Source organism: Lontra canadensis, unplaced genomic scaffold, assembly GCF_010015895.1.
Source record: "Lontra canadensis isolate GAN:19392208 unplaced genomic scaffold, GSC_riverotter_1.0 scaffold72, whole genome shotgun sequence".
In the NCBI taxonomy this organism is placed as follows: Eukaryota; Metazoa; Chordata; class Mammalia; order Carnivora; family Mustelidae; genus Lontra; species Lontra canadensis.
In genome coordinates, this window is record NW_022631066.1 from 9,393,915 (window position 1) to 9,413,666 (window position 19,752).

Below are 19,752 nucleotides of genomic sequence, written 5' to 3' on the forward strand. Positions count from 1 at the left end.
GACAAGCAGAGAAAAACTGAATTTTTGCTGAATATGAAATAATGTAAAGAGTTTGTTCCATAAATTGGGTATGATAATGACATTTTGGTTATTTTTTAAGTCTTTATTGTTTTGGGGTTTTTTTAGAGGGGGTGGAGGGAGAGAGAGAATTTTAAGCAGGCTCCACGTCCAGTGTGGAGCCCAACGTGGGACTCAATCCCATGACCCTGAGGTCATCACAGAGCCAAAATCAAGAGTTAGGTGCTTTACCAACTGAGCCACCAAGGCACCCCAAGTCTTTATCTGTTGTAAACTGAAGTATTTATGGGGAAATAATGCGAACTAATATAATTGGGATCTGCCTCAGAATATTCCAGCAAAAAAGCAAGGAGGGAAGGAGGGAGGGAAGAAAAGTTGAGTCAGGGGAGAATAGGTGAAAGGAGAATGGTAGAAAGTTGGTATTTGAAACTCGATTGGTGCAGAGGGTTTCCTCACACTATTCTTCCTGTTTGTATAGATGTTCTAAAATTTCCATAAAAAAGTTACATAAGACAGATGAATCATTGAACTCTACCTCTGAAACTAATGATACAATCTATGTTAATTAATTGATATAAAATGTTAAAAATGATAATTTTTTATTTTTAAAAAGTTAGGAAAAAGAACTGGTGGTCAGTAAAGTCACTCAAGAGGTGACTGGTTTTTTTTTATTTAGAGGGAGAGGAATTGAGTGGCGGGAGGGGCAGAGGGAGAGAGAGAATCTTAAGCAGATTCCCCGCTGAGCATGGAACCTGTCCTGGGGCTGGATCCCATGACCCTGAGATTGTGACCCGAGCCGAAACCAAGAATCGGATGCTCAATTGACTAAGCCACCCAGGTGCCCCAGAAGGTGACATTTAAGCAGACAGGGAGGAGAGAGATACACAGAAGGGTATTGAGGAAAAGTGTGGCATGCAAACGTTTGGTACAAAGCACGTTCCCAGAACCCTGGCCTCTGCCTTATTCCTTGAATGCGGGAAGGTGTAGGAAATGGGGGCTGGCAGATACTTGGGGGAGGGGCTGGAACAGAGAACACAGAACCTTTCAAGTCACTGTAAGGACTTCAAGTGCAGGTCAGACCCATTAGGGCTGCTAAGCAGCTACTTCAGAGGCATGCTCAGATATATTTTCTTCATTGAACCGTTCAGGTACCTGCATTTCTTTGCTCGGATCCTGAGATGAGAGTTTGTAGTACATGATCAGTGCTATCCAATAGAATTTTCTGTGTTGCTGGAAATGCTCTATCTCTGCTGGTCTCTGCAGGGGGCCGTGGAGTACTTGAAATGTGCATAGTGTGATTGATCCAGGAGCTCCATTTCTGATTTAATCTTATTTTGATTAATTTAAACTGAAATTTAGATGCCCACCTGGTGGTGGCCCCCATCTTGGACAGTGCAATGTTAGGGTAGTTGGTTGCCTTCCAGCATTTCCCTCCACACTGGTTATTACTCAGTTCCAACAACTAAGTCATTCTCACCTCAGGACATTTGCCCCTGTGCCTGGTTGGTTCCTGTGTGTCCTTCAGGCCTATGCTTATACGACACCTCCTCCAGAGGCCTTCCCTGACCTCCCTGTTGGGGGTAGGTTCCCTTTCCTGATGGTGTCCTCAGTTCATAATTATACGTGGTATTTACTTACTATCTAAAGCCAAAATTTCCTCAGCGTCGGGGGTTTGATCCTCTTGTCTCCCCACGTAGTGGGCCTGTAGCAAACACTGAAGTGGAAACAGAGAAGCAGCAGCAGTGTGTACAGTTTTGGGGGATGGAGACGAGGGGCCTCTAGCCCAGTTTGGGTGGGGGGTTGCTGAGTTAGGAGCAGTTTCTCAAACCTGAAGATGGCCTTTCAGAAGATGAATAGAAATAAGGAATATGAAAGTCATGTTGTAGAAGGGCCTTTCCTGCAAAGATCAGAAGCCACAGCAGAAAGGAGGAGTAAGGAATGCATGTGGTGGCGTCTGCGGGCCTGTGGGCAGTAACGTGCGGATGGAAGGGATCCTGATTGTGGAGGACCTCAGGTGCCTTGAAGTGTATCCTGTAGGTTAGGGGCTAGCAGATTTTATTTTAAGAGCCAAAAGTAAATAGTTCAGGCTTTACAAGCCCTGAGATCAAAGCTTCAGAACTCCACCACTGAAATGCAAAAACAGCCTTAGACAATATGCAAACGACTGAGGCTGTGTTCTAATAAAACTTTATTTATGGCCACACATTGAAACTCCAGATAATTCTCATAGGACATGAACTATACTTTTGATTTTTTTTTTCAACCATTTAAAGAGTAGAAACCATTCTTAGCTCACAGACCGTTCAAAAATGAGCCGCTGCCCTCATTTGTCATCTGGCTGTTTGGTGGGAGGCATTAAAGGGTTGGGAGGGGGACAGGAAGTGGTCACATCAGGATGCCAGCTAGCTCCCTCTGGCTTCGATGGGATCTCAGGGGCAGGTGTGAAGACGGTGGTTTCTCTGAAGAGGCTGGGCTGCCGTCATGGTAGGCGATGGTGGGCTCTGAAATAGGGCAACATTAACAAGGGTGGGAAGGAAAGGCCTGCCTTGTGACATACATTCTGCAGTTAAAGTCAGTAAGAGCTTGGTGATGGATGTTCAGGGTAAGAAGTAAAAGAATGGTGCCCTAGCTCAGCAGAGTCCATCGGCTGTCACTGATGGGCAGCCATACAGAATGCGTCTTCATGCATAATTAGGTTGGAACCCTGTATAGGGTCTTCCTTTACTCTGCAAAATGAGAGTAGTTTCAGTAAATAGTGCCTCCCCTAGGCCTAAGATTAGACACTTGGTGGGAACAGTTTTGTTTGCTGTTGAATGGATAACCTAATTCTAGATGTTACTCTAGAAAAATGATACCCCAGTAGTCTGTAATAATCATCTAACGTACTGACATTTTCTCCCATCCTGTCATACCAAACAAAGTAGCTAAATGATCTCTTTCAAAGTATGTAATTGCAGAACGTAAAGTAGGCTTCTGGTGTTAGAAGAAATTCCAGTACTAAGAATCTAGGACATGAATTTTAGTAAAACGCCTTTCACCGTTGATTCAAAAATGCTTTGGCTTTTTCCAGATCTTTGCCGCTCTTGTGAAGCCGCAAACAGTGGAGAGAGAGCAGGAACCTTATAATCCCAATTGTTGGTAAATGTTTCATTACCATAAAATTACATAAATTATCTCTGCAGTCCTACAAAGCTACCTTTCCACTTGCCCTGTTCTAGGGGATTTCTGCTGTGTGCGTATTAACAAATGCAGAGTTAATTTATGTTATAATTTCGGGTGCCACCTGGGGACACCAAGACTTGGGTTAAATAAGAAAACACGTAGGCAGCGTATGTCCTGCAAATCTGCATTGAGGTAACCGATAAGATTGGAGCGGATTAACTCAGTGCATTTTTGTAAGGCCACATCCTCGCTTTTCATGATGTTGATTTTGTCCCTCTGTGGACATTCGTTTTCTCCCTGAATCAAGTAGCCAAGTTCAGCTTCCTTAGCATTATTTTTCTCTATGAGGTTTTGAGAGATTTGTTTGGTGCAAATCTCTAATACGTAGGTCTGGGGTTCTTTAGCTGTTCTTCATGGTTTGTCTGGTGAAGAAATAGATCAGGTCGCTCAGTGCGGGGGGAAAAATGGGTGGTTGGCTGGCTGAGATGTGCAGGATTCAGGTTACTTTAGGCAGTTGGCTGGTTAACCAAGGCGACAGTCCTTGAACCAAAAGGCCTTCTTCTCATTGTGGTTGCCCCAGCTGAGGAAGGGCCTTGGATGTAAAGTTGTTATTCCCTAAAGATGGATGCCTCGTCCCCGCACTTTGTTTTATGCCTTTCTCCCCTCCAGCGCGCCCTTCTCTGTGCCCCGTCCAGCACCCCCGGACGCCAGGACTGAGTGCTTTCAAGCACAGTGATCAGAATAGCATAACGGTGACCGCTGTGTTTATGCTTGCTCTGTGAGGCACTGCACTCAGTGTTTCCACCTGTGTGTGGAACTATGTGTTGTTGTCACCTCCACTTTATAGAGGAGCAAACAGACCTGGTGAGGAGAAGTACCTTGCCCTGGGCTCCTTGGCTAGAACTGGGTGGAGCTCAGATTCAGACCTAGTGGGAACTGCAGTAGGAGGGCTCTGGGGTTCATGCCCATGGGATCAGTTCTGCGGCACCTGCCTCCTTCCCCCTCCGTGTGATGTCCGGCCCTCCCCCGAGCCAGAGCCCCGTGGTTCTGTAGACAGGAGCCTTCCTGGTCACCTGCAGGGTCTTTGCTTGTCCTTGCCCCCACCTCTCTATCCCAAGGCATTAGTAGGGCTTCCGATCTGAAGCAGCTCAAAGTGTATGGCAAGGAGTGTCCAGGAGTGTCCTAGTGGACTTATGTATGTCACTGGGCACCAGCCGCTCCCTTCAAACACTTCCCTTCTGGAGCGCCAGGCTGGCATCTTTTAGCTGACATCTGCCGTGATGCTGGAGTCTGGTCCACTTCATCCCTTCCTGGGTTACTGGGAGGCCTCTTAGTGGACACTCGGTGTCCAGTCTTGCCTCTTCCCCAGTCCGCCCTTCCCCCACGGCCAGAGGTTTCTATAACAAATTTAATTGCCACCCCCTTGTTTAAATTCTTTGTGACTTCCCATTGCTCTTGGGATCCAGAAGGATCCTTTTAGGTTCCTTCTAAAGCCCTGAGTGGTCTGGCCCCTGCTCGCCTCTGCAGCCTTTCCCACATGGGTCCTCATGCTCCTTAGGCTGTCTATCATCCGTCAGAACCTGTCTGTATTTCTCCAAGAAGCATGGCTGTTCCCTTGCCTCTGAGCCTTTGCACATGCCGTTCCTTCAGTGCCGCCTTCATGCCTGCACCAGACCTCTCCCAGCACAGCGCATGCCTGTCTCCTCACTTGTCTTCACTTCTGTGGTTCACATGATTACAGTTCTAGGCACAGAGGAGCAGCTCAGTAAACATCTCTCGCATGAACAAACGAAAATTACCCATTCCATTTTAGATTTTTAACATGAATTTGGACCTATATCCTGCATTGCCGGTTTGCCAGTATTACTGCCTCAACTTCATTTATCCTTTCAAATCTTTTCTTTTTTTTTTTCCCTTCCTGTAAGCTTCTCTCTTCCCACTCTTCAGGTCCTCCTTTAAAGACATTTTGGACCACTTTTCAGTCTAGTCCTCCCGATTACCAGCACAGCGATCCCGGGTAGCTCTCGTCCATACTCGGCAGGACTGTTGAAGACTCTGGGTGCAACTCTGACAGCCTGCAGGGGGTCCGTTGGTAGCCCCCCCTCCCCGTTTGGACCCTGTGTGCCAGCAGCGAATGAAAGGATAAAAGAACATTTTGTTTGCTCACAGTGTCTTAAAGGGATAGAATTCTCTCCGTTATCTGTTGGAGTGAGCACAGAGGAGCAAAGAGGAAGGCCGTTTGTGATGGGCAGGGTTGGGGGGTGCGTGGGGATCATGTAAAGTAAAAAGGAATCCCTAACAAGAAAATGTTCCCTGTTTCCAGCGATTCCCATTTTGGATGTGGCTCTAGGTTTGCTTCACACACACCCCCTACCCAGTCCCGCCAGCTACAGCAAAATTGTTGTCGAGGTGGGCTGGGTAATAGTGGTTCTTCTTTGTTGCTTTCTCCTCCCTCCAGAGGTGACCCTGAAGGTCCACATCAGTGACGCCAGCACCCACCAGCCCATCCCAGATGCGCTCATCGAGATTTTCACCAACCAGGTGTCCATCGCCTCCGGCACATCGGGGACAGATGGCGCGGCCTTCGTTAAGTTCCAGTATAAGCTTGGCAGTCAGCTGATCGTCACCGCCACGAAGCACGCCTATGTGCCAAACTCTGCGCCCTGGAAGCCCATCCGGTTACCCGGTAAGGCTGTTGGAGTCTCTCCCTAAAGCAGAGCTCATGGTCCCGCCTAGTGCTGGAATCAGACACAGAAGCGATTTTTAAGGTGGAAGGCAGATGATCAGGAAAATAGGGGTTTAGCCTCTGCTTTACTTTGGGGGGCTTTTTTTTTAAGATTGTATTTATTTGTCAGAGAGGGAGAGAGAGTGCATGCATGTGCACAAGTTGGGGGGCAGAAGGAGAGGGAGAAGCAGGCTCCCCGCTGAGCAGGGAACCCCGTGCAGGGCTTGATCCCAGGACCCCAGGATCATGACCTGAGCGGAAGGCAGACGCTTAACCGACTGAGTCCCCCAGGTGCCCCTACCTTTGGGGGCTTCTTATGAGAAGGAAAGGGGGGGTTCCTGTATGAAGCAGGCAGGGGCTCTCCCTCAGTTTACACATACAACAGAATCAAAATCAGAGTTTCTGCCCATTTCCCCAGCGTCCTCTTTTGTACCTTGTTGATTCTAACTGGCAGGATGGCATTAGGGCAGGGCTCTGGAGCAGACCTCCGTCGTTCTGCTTCACGGGGCCTGAGAGAACACTGGCCAGAGAGGCAGGGGGTGATGGGGACATAGTTTTTCTCTTCCCCCTTCTCACCTGCTAAGGGAAAACCCACTCCTATGTGTTTCCGCCATACTCTTCCTCACTTCCGGTGCTTCTGATCACCCAACATGTGCGGTATTTTCCATAGAGCAAGCAGTTCTCAAGTGCTCCGTCACCTGCTGTGGGTCCTCCAGTTTATCTCTGTTCTGATACTATCTGTCTGGAGACAGCATTGAATCCCACAGGTGAAGGGCTCATTCTATGACACCTCTCCCCCCTGCCCCCACGTCAGACGCCTGTCACAACTCCACGTTGTCCCCTGGGCTTCTGACCACCGGCTGTAAATCAGAGGTTCCCCAAACCCCTCCTCGGGTTCAACTCATTGGCCAGAGTGGCTCACAGAACTCAGGGAAACAGCTGGTAAAACACCAAAGTCAGCCAGGTAAATTTGAAAGTCTGTTTGGCTTTATTTAAGTGATTCGTGAATCAGGCAGCACCCATCTCTCCAGTAGAGGGGAGCTTTAAGGAGTTGCACAAAAGGGAAGGTTTTTGTTTTTGTTTTTGTTTTTAAAGATTTCATTTATTTATTTGAGACAGAGACAGTGAGAGAGAGCATGAGAGGCGAGAAGGTCAGAGGGAGAAGCAGACTCCCCATGGAGCCAGGACCCCGGTGCGGGACTCGATCCCGGGACTCCGGGACCGTGACCTGAGCTGAAGGCAGTCACTCAACCAACTGAGCCACCCAGGCGCCCAAAGGGAAGGTTTTTATAGGAAGAAGGTGAGGAGTTATTAGCAAAAGAAAAAAAAGGATGCTTTCAGTCAAGGTCATATTTCCTTAGGGGGAAAGGGCAGGGGATCTTACTAGGTGGGTCACCTCATCTTCTTTTGAGGGGGAACGGAGAGGGAGGGCCCATGTGACTAATTACCTCCCTGGTGCCAATAAAAAAAAATTCCTGACTGACCCAGTTGACTGAATTTTTGGGGGAGGTTGAAAACGCAGTTAGGCTAGGTGACGTATTAAGTTCCAGTTTCGTAATTTGGCCTAAGGGACACCATTCTGGGCCTGTGGGGTTTTTCTATTTTTTGTTTTGAACACAGTTTACTGACTAGTCACTGGTTTATTACAAAGGCTATTAAAGGGACAGCCAGGGGTGCCTGGGCGACTCAGTGGGTTAAGCCTCTGCCTTCGGTTCAGGTCATGAACTCGGTCCTGGGATCAAGCCCTGCATCAGGCTCTCTGCTTCCTCCATTCTCTCTGCCTGCCTCTCTGCCTAGATGCAATCTCTGTCTGTCAAATAAATAAATAAAATCTTGAAAAATAAAAAACTAAAGGGACAGCCAGATGGAGGAGATCACGCAGGCAAGAGCTGTAGGAAGGGGCACAGCGTCTCCATGCCTTTCCTGGGCAAACCACCCTCCCAGCATCTCCGTGTGTACACCTACCTAAAAGCTCTCTAACCTCATCCTGTTGGGTTTCTACGGAGGCTTCATGATAATCAGGACTGATGAACTCATTGGCCATTGGTGACTGATGGCATCTCCAGCCCTTCTTCCCTCCCCACGGTCCAGGGAGTGGGGCTGGAATTTCCAACTTGGTTGGTTCTCTGGCCAACCAGCCCCCACCCTTAGGTTATCTAGAGGCTTTCCAGAAGCCTCCTCATTAGCTAAAGCTGCCTTGAAAGGGACAGGTTATAAATAACACAAGCCACCTTTATGGCTCTTATCACTTAGGAAATTCCATGGGTTTAGGAGGTATGGTCCAGAAACAGGACCAAGACCAGATACATATTTCTTATTATGAATCACAGTGTGAAGTTACCACTCACCACCTCACAACGCTCATCTCCCACAGGGACAAGATGGTGCCTGACACAGATTCAGCCTGGGATGGGGTCGGTGGGGAGTTGACATGGCCCCCCCCTTCTGTCCCCTCATCTCAGGCTGCCACTAGCACCTGGACCACATTGTCTGTTGGCACCAGGATTAGGGACAAGGAGGGGCTGAGGGCTGGAGGGAGATGCTGCCAGGGTAGAGTTTGGAAACCGGCTGACCTGGTTCTGGCACCCAGTCTCTGCTTGAGCGCCTCGAGCTTCCTTGCAGATCCCTGCAGGATGGAGCTAATATCACCTGACGGAGTTGTTCTGACTAAAAAGCAGGGAACGTACATAAACAACCTTACAGCGCCTAAAACACAGTAGGGGCTCAATAAGTAGCACAGTGGCTGGCAAAATACCAACGTCGGTGGTCATCTCTGTGCCACCACGCCGCTGAACACAGCCTGTCAGAGCCCCCGCCGCCTCTGGGGACACATGGAAGCCAAGTGTGGCTGTCTCTGCCTGTAAAGACCGACATCTACCCTCATTCACAAAATTCTCTTTAGTTCAGTTTACATTTATTAAGTACCTGTTATGGGCTAGGCACTGCCCTGGCCGCTGAGAATAGAGATCAAGAGACACAGAGCTTGTCTCCTGGGAGTTGTGTGGTTAGCTCCAAAGCCATTCCTGCCTAATGGGTCTGTTCACGCATGCATATGTGTAGGGGATGCTAGAGGAGGAAAGTTCAGCCTAGGTGAGGGAATAGAGGCTTCCTGGAGTGGGTGGGAGGGGAGCTGAGTCTGGAGGATGAATAGACATTAGCATTAGAAGGTGCTTGTAAGGGGCACCTGGGTAGCGCAGTCGGTTCAGCATCTGACTCTTGGTTTCAGCTCAGGTCCTGATCTCAGGGTCCTAGGATCAAGCCCCACATCAGGCTTTGTGCTAACTGTGGAAGTCTGCTGAAGTTTCTTGCTCTTTTCCTACGCCCTGTACCCCCCACCCCTCGTGGTTGCATTCTCTCTCTCTCTCTCTCTCTCAAATAAATAAATCTTACCCCACCCCCAAAAAAAAGGTGCTTATAAAAAAAAAATACAGATTCCAGGACTCATCCATTCAGTCCAGGGACAATGAACCTGAAGTCTGCCATTTAACAAGTAACCCCTCCCCCCCCACCCCCCCCACACTCCACTCACGAATGAAAGCATTTACTGATGTTGGGGACCCTGCTTTGTGAGCTACAGAAAGTGGATTTGATATAGGTACTACTGAGGAGATCTTCTAGAAAAATCTTAGAGAAAAGGGGACAAACCTGACAAATATTTAGCAGACAAAATGCAGAATGCCTCCGGGAACAAGTGAGAGAGAGTAAAGGGCAAAGACAAAACAGAAGAAATGTAAGTTGAATCTTGGGTTTCTAGCTGGTGATAGAGCAGCTGGAACAGATGGACAATGGGATTAGGAGACCCACCACTCCATGGTTCCCTCAAGTTGACTCAGTTGATGCAGTGGGTTAAAAGAAGCCCCTTTCTTCTTCCCCACTCCTCTGTGCATCCTCTCCCCAGGCTTGAAGCTTAGACAGAGGTGCATGCAGGTGCTAGTGGAGGTGGGGGAGATGGTGGGCAGGAATGAGCGTTGGGGGTCATCACTGACGAGTTTAGTGGAGAGGACGCCTGTTTTGAGCTGCCTCTGGGACACAGATGTGTTTAGCCTGTAGTTTGAAATGATTTGAGGGCTCAAGGGGTTTGGTGGTAGAAACGTGGTTTGGGGGTCATTAGCTTTGTTGAGATAAGAACCATGAACTCATTGGCATTGTTGAGTTCAAAACCATGAACCCACCAAAGCATGGGGGGGCAGACCTGGGACAGAACTCTGAGAAGGCCCACAAAACAGGAAGATGATCTTTATTAGGTTATATATGAAGAAAATATTTGACCGCCTCCATTTTTCACACTGAAAAATCACTGGAAACAACCCAGGGAATTTCAAATGGTAGCCAGACACCTCGACTCCACCTTTGCTGGGGGAGCTGCTGCACACAGTATCAGTGTGTTCTATAAAGTCACCATGGACCCCCGGGGTAGTCAATACTGAGCCATGGATTTTAGGGGAGATGCAGGTTAGGGTCCTACGGGCTTCCTGTCGTAACATTTTCATCAGCCAAACAATGCATCACCTTGGTTTATGTGTGTTTGGGGGTGTTTAAAGACACATGATTTAGGGGCACCTGGTGGCTCAGTTGTTTTAATGTCTGCCTTCAGCTCAGGTCATGATCTCGGTTGGGGTCCTGGAAGATCTGGGATTGAAACTGAATTGGGCTCCCTGCTTGGTGGGTTTTCTGCTTCTCCCTCTCCCTCTGCTCCTCCCCCTGTTTGTGCTCTCGCTCTCTCTCTCAAATAAATAAATTTTAAAAGCTTTAAAAAGAAAAAAAGACACATGATTTACTACATACTGCTGGTTCATGAATATGGGACTCATGGCCAACAGCTTCATAACTCCTTGAACAAAGCTTATCTGACATATATTTTTCCCATAAGCACCTCCCAGCCATCCTGCAGTTAGGGATAGCGGCCCTGGGCCTTGGGGCCATTTTAAACAGTGAAATCACCAAAGGAAGCACAGGAATGTGAAAAACTTGGCACGAAATAGATCGCCAGAGGATGCTTACAGTATGTGAGCCGAAAGGGAAAGGCAGAGCTTCCCCTTGTTTGACCGCCACTGGACCTCCACTGGAAGCGCGTGCCCCCGAGCCTCAAATTGTTGACCGCTCTGCACTTTGCACATATCATGAGGATTGACTGTGGGGTCACAGATGCAGGTTAGCAGGGAGCCGCATTCGCAAACACTGAATCCACGAATAATGGGGGTTCAGTGTACTGGGATTACATTTGTTTCAACTTCGTTAACATGATCATTTGAAGAAAAGCAACCATTTCCATAATACCTGTTTTCTTAAATGAGTCAAAAAAATGGAAATGATGTGGTTTCGTGGGAAGGGCTTGGGGCTAGGCATGAAGACCCCTGGGTTCTCACCCTGCCTGCCTCCTGCCATCCCCTACGCAGGGGCCCCTCCCTGCTCTCCAAGACCACATTTCTCATTTCTAAAACTAAATTAATTAGACTGAGTAATTTTCAAGGATCCGCCGAGGTCTTTGGTTATGTTTCTATGCTTGCCTCGTTAACATAATAAAGATACTCTTAACTAGAATCTGACAGAAAAGGTGACCAAACTTCCTACTTACCTATTGTGAAAGGCAGAGTAAGCTTGTTCCCATGCTTGCTTTTGGAGGTCAAGGTAATAGTGTTGGTACTGCAGACACCTGGACAAGGAATAAAGAAAAGTTGGGAACCTCTCCCAAAACGTGGTGAAAATTTGAAACTACAAAATGCTTTCTTCGCTACACTTGCACACACGGTTTCTTTGGCCTGTGCATTCTTCAGAGATTTTGGAATGGATTTCTGTTTTCATTCTTGACAGTCCTTCCTGGAGAGCGTGTTGGTTTTGCCCTTGCAAGGAGGGAGGTCTAGATTGGAGGGGGGGAAGCCCAGCATAAGGAGAGTAGCCCTTACCTTGGCGAGCAGCTAAAACAGATTTAGTTCTAGAAAATGCAGTCCGTCAACACAAGACTGTAAGTCCACCTATTAATTATTCCCTTCTCCATAGTTATGACTCTACCAAGCCTGTTGCAGCAACCTCCAACCTGGTCCATCTGCCCCTTCTAACCACCTTCTCTATTCAGTGAGCATTCATGTCTTTAAAAAAAAAAAAATATATATGTGTGTGTGTGTGTGTGTGTGTGTGTGTGTGTGTGTGTATATATGTGTGTATATATATATGTGTGTGTATATATATATGTGTATATATATATGTATATATATATACACACACACACACACACATACACACACACACAACACACACATTATATATACGTATTATATGTCTATAATATATACATATTATATTACATGTCTGCCTAAAAGGCCTTCGGTGTCCCCAGGATAAAGTTTAGACCCTCCTCCCCTAGCTGCTACTTCCTTACGTACCTCGTAGTCTATACAGCTGGGCAATTTGTTATTATCTTGACGAATCTGACCCACCCTGTGTTTGTCCTCACTGATAACCTTTGCCTGATGCTCTCTTGGAGAGTTCCTCTTAGGTCTTCCGTGCCCAGCCTGGCTGTTTGCTGCTCTGTGAAGTCTTCCTGACTCTCGCAAGGAGGGTTAGACCCTCCTTTCTCTCTACTTACCAAAAAAACAAACATCTACCGGGTAGGACAAGAACCTCCAGAGGTCAGTCAGCATCTCCCCTGTCGTGGGGTCCTAGGGTCTCTCTGCCCACCCCCAACCCTTGGAGGCATTCGGTCCCTTCCCTCCCAGCCCTGGTGGTGCCTCTGCTGCCTCAGCCCACTCATCACGAGAGGTCATTTTTCTCTCCAGGAAATAAGGCTTGAGAACGTTTGTTAGAGTGGATGCCTTATGTATGGAAGTACCAAGGGTTTCAGTTAGAAGTGTTAGTAGAACCCCATGCTGTGGTCACACACATCTCGAGAAACTGATCACAGGTGATGTCACAGCTCAGAGCCCACCCCCCTCTGTCATCACAGAGCTTTTCAGGGCCCAGGAAGTGCCTAGGATGTGTGTGAGCTCTCCCTTGGGACAGGGCAATTCTGAAGACAGCATTCTGACAACGACCCTTTCTTCCAGGGCGTTAGGGACGCAGTGCCTTTGGGAGAAGGGGTCATTGTGAAAAGAGGTTAAGTGTCCCTCTGAAGTAGTTATGAAGGATTTATCCAAGGTCTGGTCTCCCTGCTTTAGTCCTAGCTCACAGGCATTCCCTGATCCACCCTCCCCCCAACCCGAAGTGGACTTTTCTCCCAACTTTTAACTCCTAAGGTGAATTCTTTTCTTTTTTTATTCTTTTTTTGTTGTTTTTGTATTTAAAATTATAATTCATATACCATTAAATTCACCATTTTGAAGTGTGCAGTTCACAAGATGATACAGCCATCACCACTGACCAATCCCAGAATATTTACTGTACCCGCCATGGCCCCTAGGCCCTGGCAACCACCAGTCTCCTCTCTGTCTCTGTGGTTGACCTAGTCTGAACACTGCAGGTGAATGGAGTTCTACAATACGGAGCCTTCTGTGTCTGGCATCTTTCACTTCAAGTAGCATTTTCATGGTGTATCTGTGGTGTAGAATCAGTATGTTTTTTCCTTTTTATGGATGAACGATGTTCCCTTGTATGGATCGACCTCATTTTGTTTCTCTGCTCATTGGTTGGTAGCTGTTGGGTTGTTTCACTTTTTGGCGATTACGAATCGTGCTGCCATGAACATTGACTTATAAGTTACCGTGTGAACATACATTCTCAGTTCTCTTGGGTGTCTACCTAGAAGTGGAATTGCTGGCTCAGGTGGTAACTCTGTGTGTGATATATTTTGAGAAACCACCAGATTATTTTCACAGCACCGAGATGCATTCTTGGGTTGTTCCTGCAATGACCACCTTCCACTTGCTGTATGCCCCAGACCCCTTTTGTAGTAGAACCTCGCAGGCCCAGATTGCCTCCAGCATTGATCTGTTCCATGCATCGAGCACTGGGCGGTGTATATAAGCAGCTCAATAAGACTGTAGAGTGGATATGAAAAGAGAGGTCATGTCCAAGGTCAGCTCACTGGTCTCCTCCTGGCACTATTAAGAGCCAGTAGTGCTAATTAACAGATAGATACTCTCACCAGTTGATGTTTCTGGTCCCTCATATTTTCCCAGGAAGTCACTTTACCTCTCTAGACCTTGCTTTCCTCATCTTTAAACTTGGACTGGAAAAAGCCCAGTGAGTTTTTTAAATTGAGTCAGTGTAGCATAGCATTTGAGAACAGACTTCAGAGTTAAGTCCTAGCTCCAGTATTTACCAGCTGTGGGATCCTGGACAAGTTAATTCCTTACTTATAAGCCTGTTTCCTCACCTGTCAAATGGACAAGTTAATAATACGGATTTCACAGAGTTGGGGATTTTTAGAAAGTTGTTTATTTGAGAGAGCGTGAGGGGGGGCGGGAGGGGGCAGAAAGAGGGGGAGAGGAAGAATCTCAAGCAGACTCCCTGCTTAGCACCGAGCCCAATAGGGAGCTTGATCCCACAATCCTGAGATCATGACCTGAGCCCAAACCAAGCCTGGAGGCTTAGCCAACTGAGCCACCCAGGGGCCACCCTAGAGCTGTTTCGAGATTTAAATAAATTACCAAATTTAAAGCACTTAGAATCATGTCTGATATGTTACTAAGGGTTCAGTGACCTTAATGAGTATTATTTTTCCATAATACATTTATTTGTTTTCTCCTGGCTTCACGTTCTACCCAGAAAACACGTAGGCTTTGTGAATTTTTTAGCTAAAAGTGTAGGTACTTAAGCCAGAATTTTAAAAAGAGCACAAGTGCTATCATCTTATTAGTTTCCAGAATAAGGGGGCATGTTCTTCTATCCCATGTCATTTGTTAACCTGAGCACATATTTTTTTAAAGTCTTTTTTTAACATTAATATCTTACTTTATATATTTTACATTCATATAATGTGTAGCATATTCCTAATGTAAAGAGACTCAGATACTTTGCTAAAAACTTGTAGCAAATAAAAACTAGTCAACTGTTGTAGCGAAAGCAGTTGTTCTTTGAGAGACTGTGGCATTCTCGTAGCTTCTTGAAAGTCATCCTAATCAGACTTAAACGAAAAATGTTTCTTTTCCCTCCATTCACAACACTCCTAACACCAAATGAATGGGACTTTTTCTCAATCCAACCAATTCTCCGACTCTCTGGACACCAACTGGGTGTCCTGCAGTTCAGTTCAATTCTTACAGTACCCAGAGTTAGTGCAGAACCCGAGGTGAAAGGCTCAGTACCACGAAACTGCCCCCCACTCAAACACAACTCCCAGCATGTCCACCTGTTCTCCTGGCAACTGGTTCCAAATCAGGGCTGCCTATGACCCCTTCTCAGGTTCAGTAATTTGCTATGCTGGCTCACAGAACTCAGGGACACATTTATTTACATTTGCCAACTTATTCTAAGGGATATCAGAAAGGATACAGATGAACAGTCAGAGGAGGAGATGCACAGATGAGTTCTGGAAGGGTCTTGAACGCGGCAGCTTCTGTCCCTGTGGAGTTGAGGTGTCCCACCCTTCTGGCACATTCACCAACCTGGAAACTCCCCAAACCCTGTACTTCTGGAATTTTCTGGAGGTTTCGTCATGTAGGCATGATTGATTCTGAATTTAATCTCTAACCCCTCTCCCATCCCTGGAAGTAGAAGGGGTGGGGCTGAAAGTTACAAGCTTCCAATTACAGCTTTCCGGTGACCAGCCTCCATCCAGAAGCCCCCCCACCCAGGGTTGCCTTGTTAGAACAAAAGATCCTCCTACCACCCGGAAAATTATAAGGGAATTAGGAACTCTGTGTCAGGAGCCAGGGACAGATGCCAAATAATATATATCTTATTACATCACAATACTAAAAATCAGTATTGTTGATTTGAAATCAGACAATACAAAGAATGCGATGTACTCCCAATATTAGAGTGGACGTTTTGATTTAAATTTCAGAATTCCCTCATGTCCGTTTTTGTTTCTGCAGTATTTTCTTCACTGAGCCTGGGCCTGCTTCCAGAACGATCCGCCACTCTAATGGTGTATGAAGATGTTGTCCAGATAGTGTCAGGATTCCAAGGTATGTTGAATATTGAAAGAAAGAGAAGTGACAGTAACTTTTGGGCCAACTTGTAAGAGCTTACGAAAGACAGCTTCTGGTCAGATGGTGATGGCAATGAATTTACCCAGAGCTGGACACAACATGTGTTGTCCATGTGAGTACACAAACATACTTGAATTTTTGGTTAAACTATCTGCTGGCTGTGATCTTGTTTCTTTAGTGCCAGCCTTTAAGTGTGTGGGAGAAAAGAAGGGACACCACTACTCTGTCCATATTGTATCTCTGTCTTCTCCAAAGTCGAGGATTTTCACCTCGTGGGTTCAGAGCTCAGGACCCCATCTGAGCCTCATGAGCAAAGGTTCGTAAGTATTCGAGGGGGTCGAGTTTTTCAGTCTTGTACAACCAGAAGGATCTAGAGATGTGTTGCACAAAAATGTACTTAAAGCTACTATACTGTGCATTTAAAAATGGTTAAGATGGTGAATTTAATGGTATGTGCTTTTTAACACAATAAAACAAAATCCAACCCCCGCCTTAAAAAAAAAAAAAAAAAAGAGAGAGAAGATTCATAGGCTTTCAAGTATGGTCTTTTTCTCTCTCTTGTCTCTCATTTTCTTAACTCATCTGACATCCAGTGATTGTGTAAATGTGACACCTTCTAACTTCTCTTGCAGAGACACTAGTATAGAAGCTTAAGGGATCTCCCTTAATATGTGGTTCAGAATTGGTGGGTTAGAATTGGTAATAACACTTACGTCAAACGTGGGTTAGAAATGGTGGGTTAGAATTGGGAATAACACTTTCGTCAAACGTATTTGTGCCGAGATCAGTTTTTTTCATCTAAATCACAGGCCAGAGAGCGATCTTTCCAGGCTTTTAATAATGTTCCATCAGATTAATTTTTTTATTTCCTTCACTTTAATACAAATTTGATAAGAGTCATTCTCTACCTAACCACATTCATGTGCCATTTGCAAATGAAGAGAACTTGTTCATTCCTTTTTTTGCTTAGTGGCTGTGGGGAACTGAACAGGCAGCCACTATAACTACCCTATAACATTGTATCCCTTTTAGGCCTACAACATAATGATTGGATATATGTGTATATTGCAAAATGATCACAGTAAGGCTAGTTAATATCCATCAGCCCACACAGCTACAAATTTTTCTTCTTGTAACGAGAACTTTCAAGACCTACTCTCTTAGTAACTTTCAAATATACAATACAAAATCGACTGTAGTCGCCATGCTATACATTACATCCCCAGGACTTATTTATCTTGTAGCTGGAAATTTGTGCTTTTGGAGCTTCTTCACCCATTTCCTCCACCCCCCAACTCTGGCAACCACCAGTCTGTTCTGTTTCTATGAGTTCGGGTTGTTTTAGATTCTACATATAAGTGAGATCCTGCAGTATCTGTCTTTCTCTGTCTGGCTTATTTCACTTAATGTAATGTCCTCCAGGTTCAACCGTGTTGTCACAAATGGCAGGATTTCCTTATTTTTTGTGGCTTAATAATATTCCATTGTAGATCACATTTTCTGTATCCATTTATCCATTGATGGACACTTAGGTGTTTCCACGTCTTGGCTCTTCTAAATAAATGCTCGGTGAACATGGGGGTGTGGCGATGGTTTTCTTGAAATGAGGGAACAATCATACTTCTTTCTCATGTTCCTCACTAAGAGAAGAATCTTCAGGGGCGCCTGGGTGGCTCAGTGAGTTGGGCCTCTGCCTTCAGCTCAGGTCATGATCTCGGGGTCCTGGGATCGAGCTCCGCATCGGGCTCTCTGCTCAGCAGGGAGCCTGCTTTCCCTCCCCACCCCCGACCACCGGCCTGCCTCTCTGCCTACTTGTGATCCCTCTCTCTGTGTCAAATAATAATAATAATAATAAATTTTTTAATTAAAAAATTAAAAAAATTAAAAAGAGAAGACTCTAAAGTGTCTTGCTCTCATTTTTGACTGGACTAAATTCTGATAAGGACCAAAATGATTTTTTTTGGAATTTTGGTCTCTATCAGAATTTAACCCAGTGGAAAAGGATAGAGTCAGATCGTTGTAATGAATGGCCTATCTGATACAGGCAGGCTGCGCCCACCCATGTATGTCATGGCGTAAGTTAGGCTATTCAGAGAATAATTTAGAGCTGACTGCAGCTCTTCAAATAGCAAATGAAAACTACAAATCCCCTGGACCAGACTCCTTGGTGGCATTGGAATTTGAGACCTACTTTGCATTTCCTGAGGAGAGGAGTCCATGCAGCCTGAGAGCAAGTCCGACCCAGCCTGGCTGGAACCCTACTGATTCTGATTGGGGCTGTGCCGTGGGTCCACGTGGCAGCAGACTGGCACAGAGCAATAAAACAGGAAGTGCGACCTACAGGTCACAGCAGCTGTAGATTTTCATTTTAGGTATGCCTTAAGACCCGTTATTTTCTTTCACAGCCTTGAACGTTTTGATTTTTTAATTTAAAAAACTGACCTTGGGGCACCTGGGTGGCTCAGTCGGTTGGGTGTCTGCCTTTGGCTCAAGGGTCCTGGGATTGAGCCCCATTCCAAGCTCCTTGCTCAACAGGGAGTCATCAGGGAGTTTGCTTCTCCCTCTCTCTCTGCCCTTTCTCCCCCTAGTGCACATGTGTGCGCTCTCTCTCTCTCTCTCTCTCAAATAAATAACCTGAATAAATCTCTTAAAAATAAATAAATAAAAAGTAAAAAATTGACCACCTCCCCCATGTCACGTAGCGTGCTAAGTTTTCCTCTTCATTGGCCGTTCCTCACCTTTTCCTCAGAGTTAGTCCTCATCTCCTCTCTTAACCAGCTGTTGTCATTCTTTGTTCCAGTTTTCTTCTGCTTTCTCTGAATGGCCCATTCTTTCCCTAAGATGTTGGTCCACCAGCATACCCCGTGGTAGGAAAATCTCAAGTAGCTGGGCAGCTGGGCTTCTGCAGTGTGGACGTGCCCATAGGCCTCCATAAATGGAGAGGAGCCAGGCTGCAGGATACAGAGCAGAAAGGGACATTGGCTAGTAAAGCCCTAGTAGAGCCTCCCCCCCACACCCCACCCCTGCCTGCCCCAGCCCTCACCCGGTATCCTCTGGGCACCAGTATGGCTGTAGCAGCAACTTTCCGCCTCTTCTCTGAGCACCGCCCCCCTTCCTGGTCTGAAATGTCCCTGAATTCACACAGCATTCCCTGCAGCCTTCTCAGGTGGGGGCTGAGCTCACATGACTTGTCTCTTTCCTCCTTCCCTCCCTGCGGCTCCTCGGAGGCTGGCTGGACCACTCATCACCAGGGCCTTGGTCTGCTTTCCTCCTGGGCTCGTGCTGTTAGCTCCCAGTTCGCAGGTTCACGAAGTTCCTGTAATTGCGTCTTGGGAATGTTGGCGTTCATGTGGGTGACGCCCACCCGATACCCCAGCTGCTGTTCCGCTCCCGGGTGCTTCTCTACCCTCCTCCGTCACCCTCTTCTGCGACATGCCTTAGGCCTCATCATTCCAGCAAATGCACCACCTCCAAGCTCAGCCGCCACGTTCCCTCCTCTCACCCTGTGACAACAGCTCACACACCACTGAGGGCTCCAGAGCTATGAGCCACCGAGGCAACAGGGTTTCCTCCCTCCCCAGCCTACATGCAGGGCCCTTCGTTGGAATTGTCCCCTTGCAGATGTACCGCCCCCGCCCCCCGCCAGCAGTGTTGGTCCCCTCTCCTTCTGCCATAGTTGTCTGACTCAGTAGCTTGTGACCCTCGGTGACCTGAGGCACATCTGGCCACCCCAGCCCAGCCACACGTGGCTGGATGGAA

At 46.8% G+C, this 19,752-nt stretch overlaps 1 protein-coding gene across 1 annotated transcript in view; it reads left to right on the forward strand.

The window, feature by feature from the left end:
- The window catches only part of FAM171A1 (family with sequence similarity 171 member A1), a 127,861-nt gene that overhangs the window by 61,722 nt on the left and 46,387 nt on the right, over nt 1-19,752 (forward strand). Inside the window, exons 2-3 of the mRNA XM_032880918.1 lie at nt 5,639-5,866; nt 15,877-15,969. Of these exons, the coding sequence (XP_032736809.1) occupies nt 5,639-5,866; nt 15,877-15,969 (321 nt within the window). The remainder of the gene's footprint in view (nt 1-5,638; nt 5,867-15,876; nt 15,970-19,752) is intronic.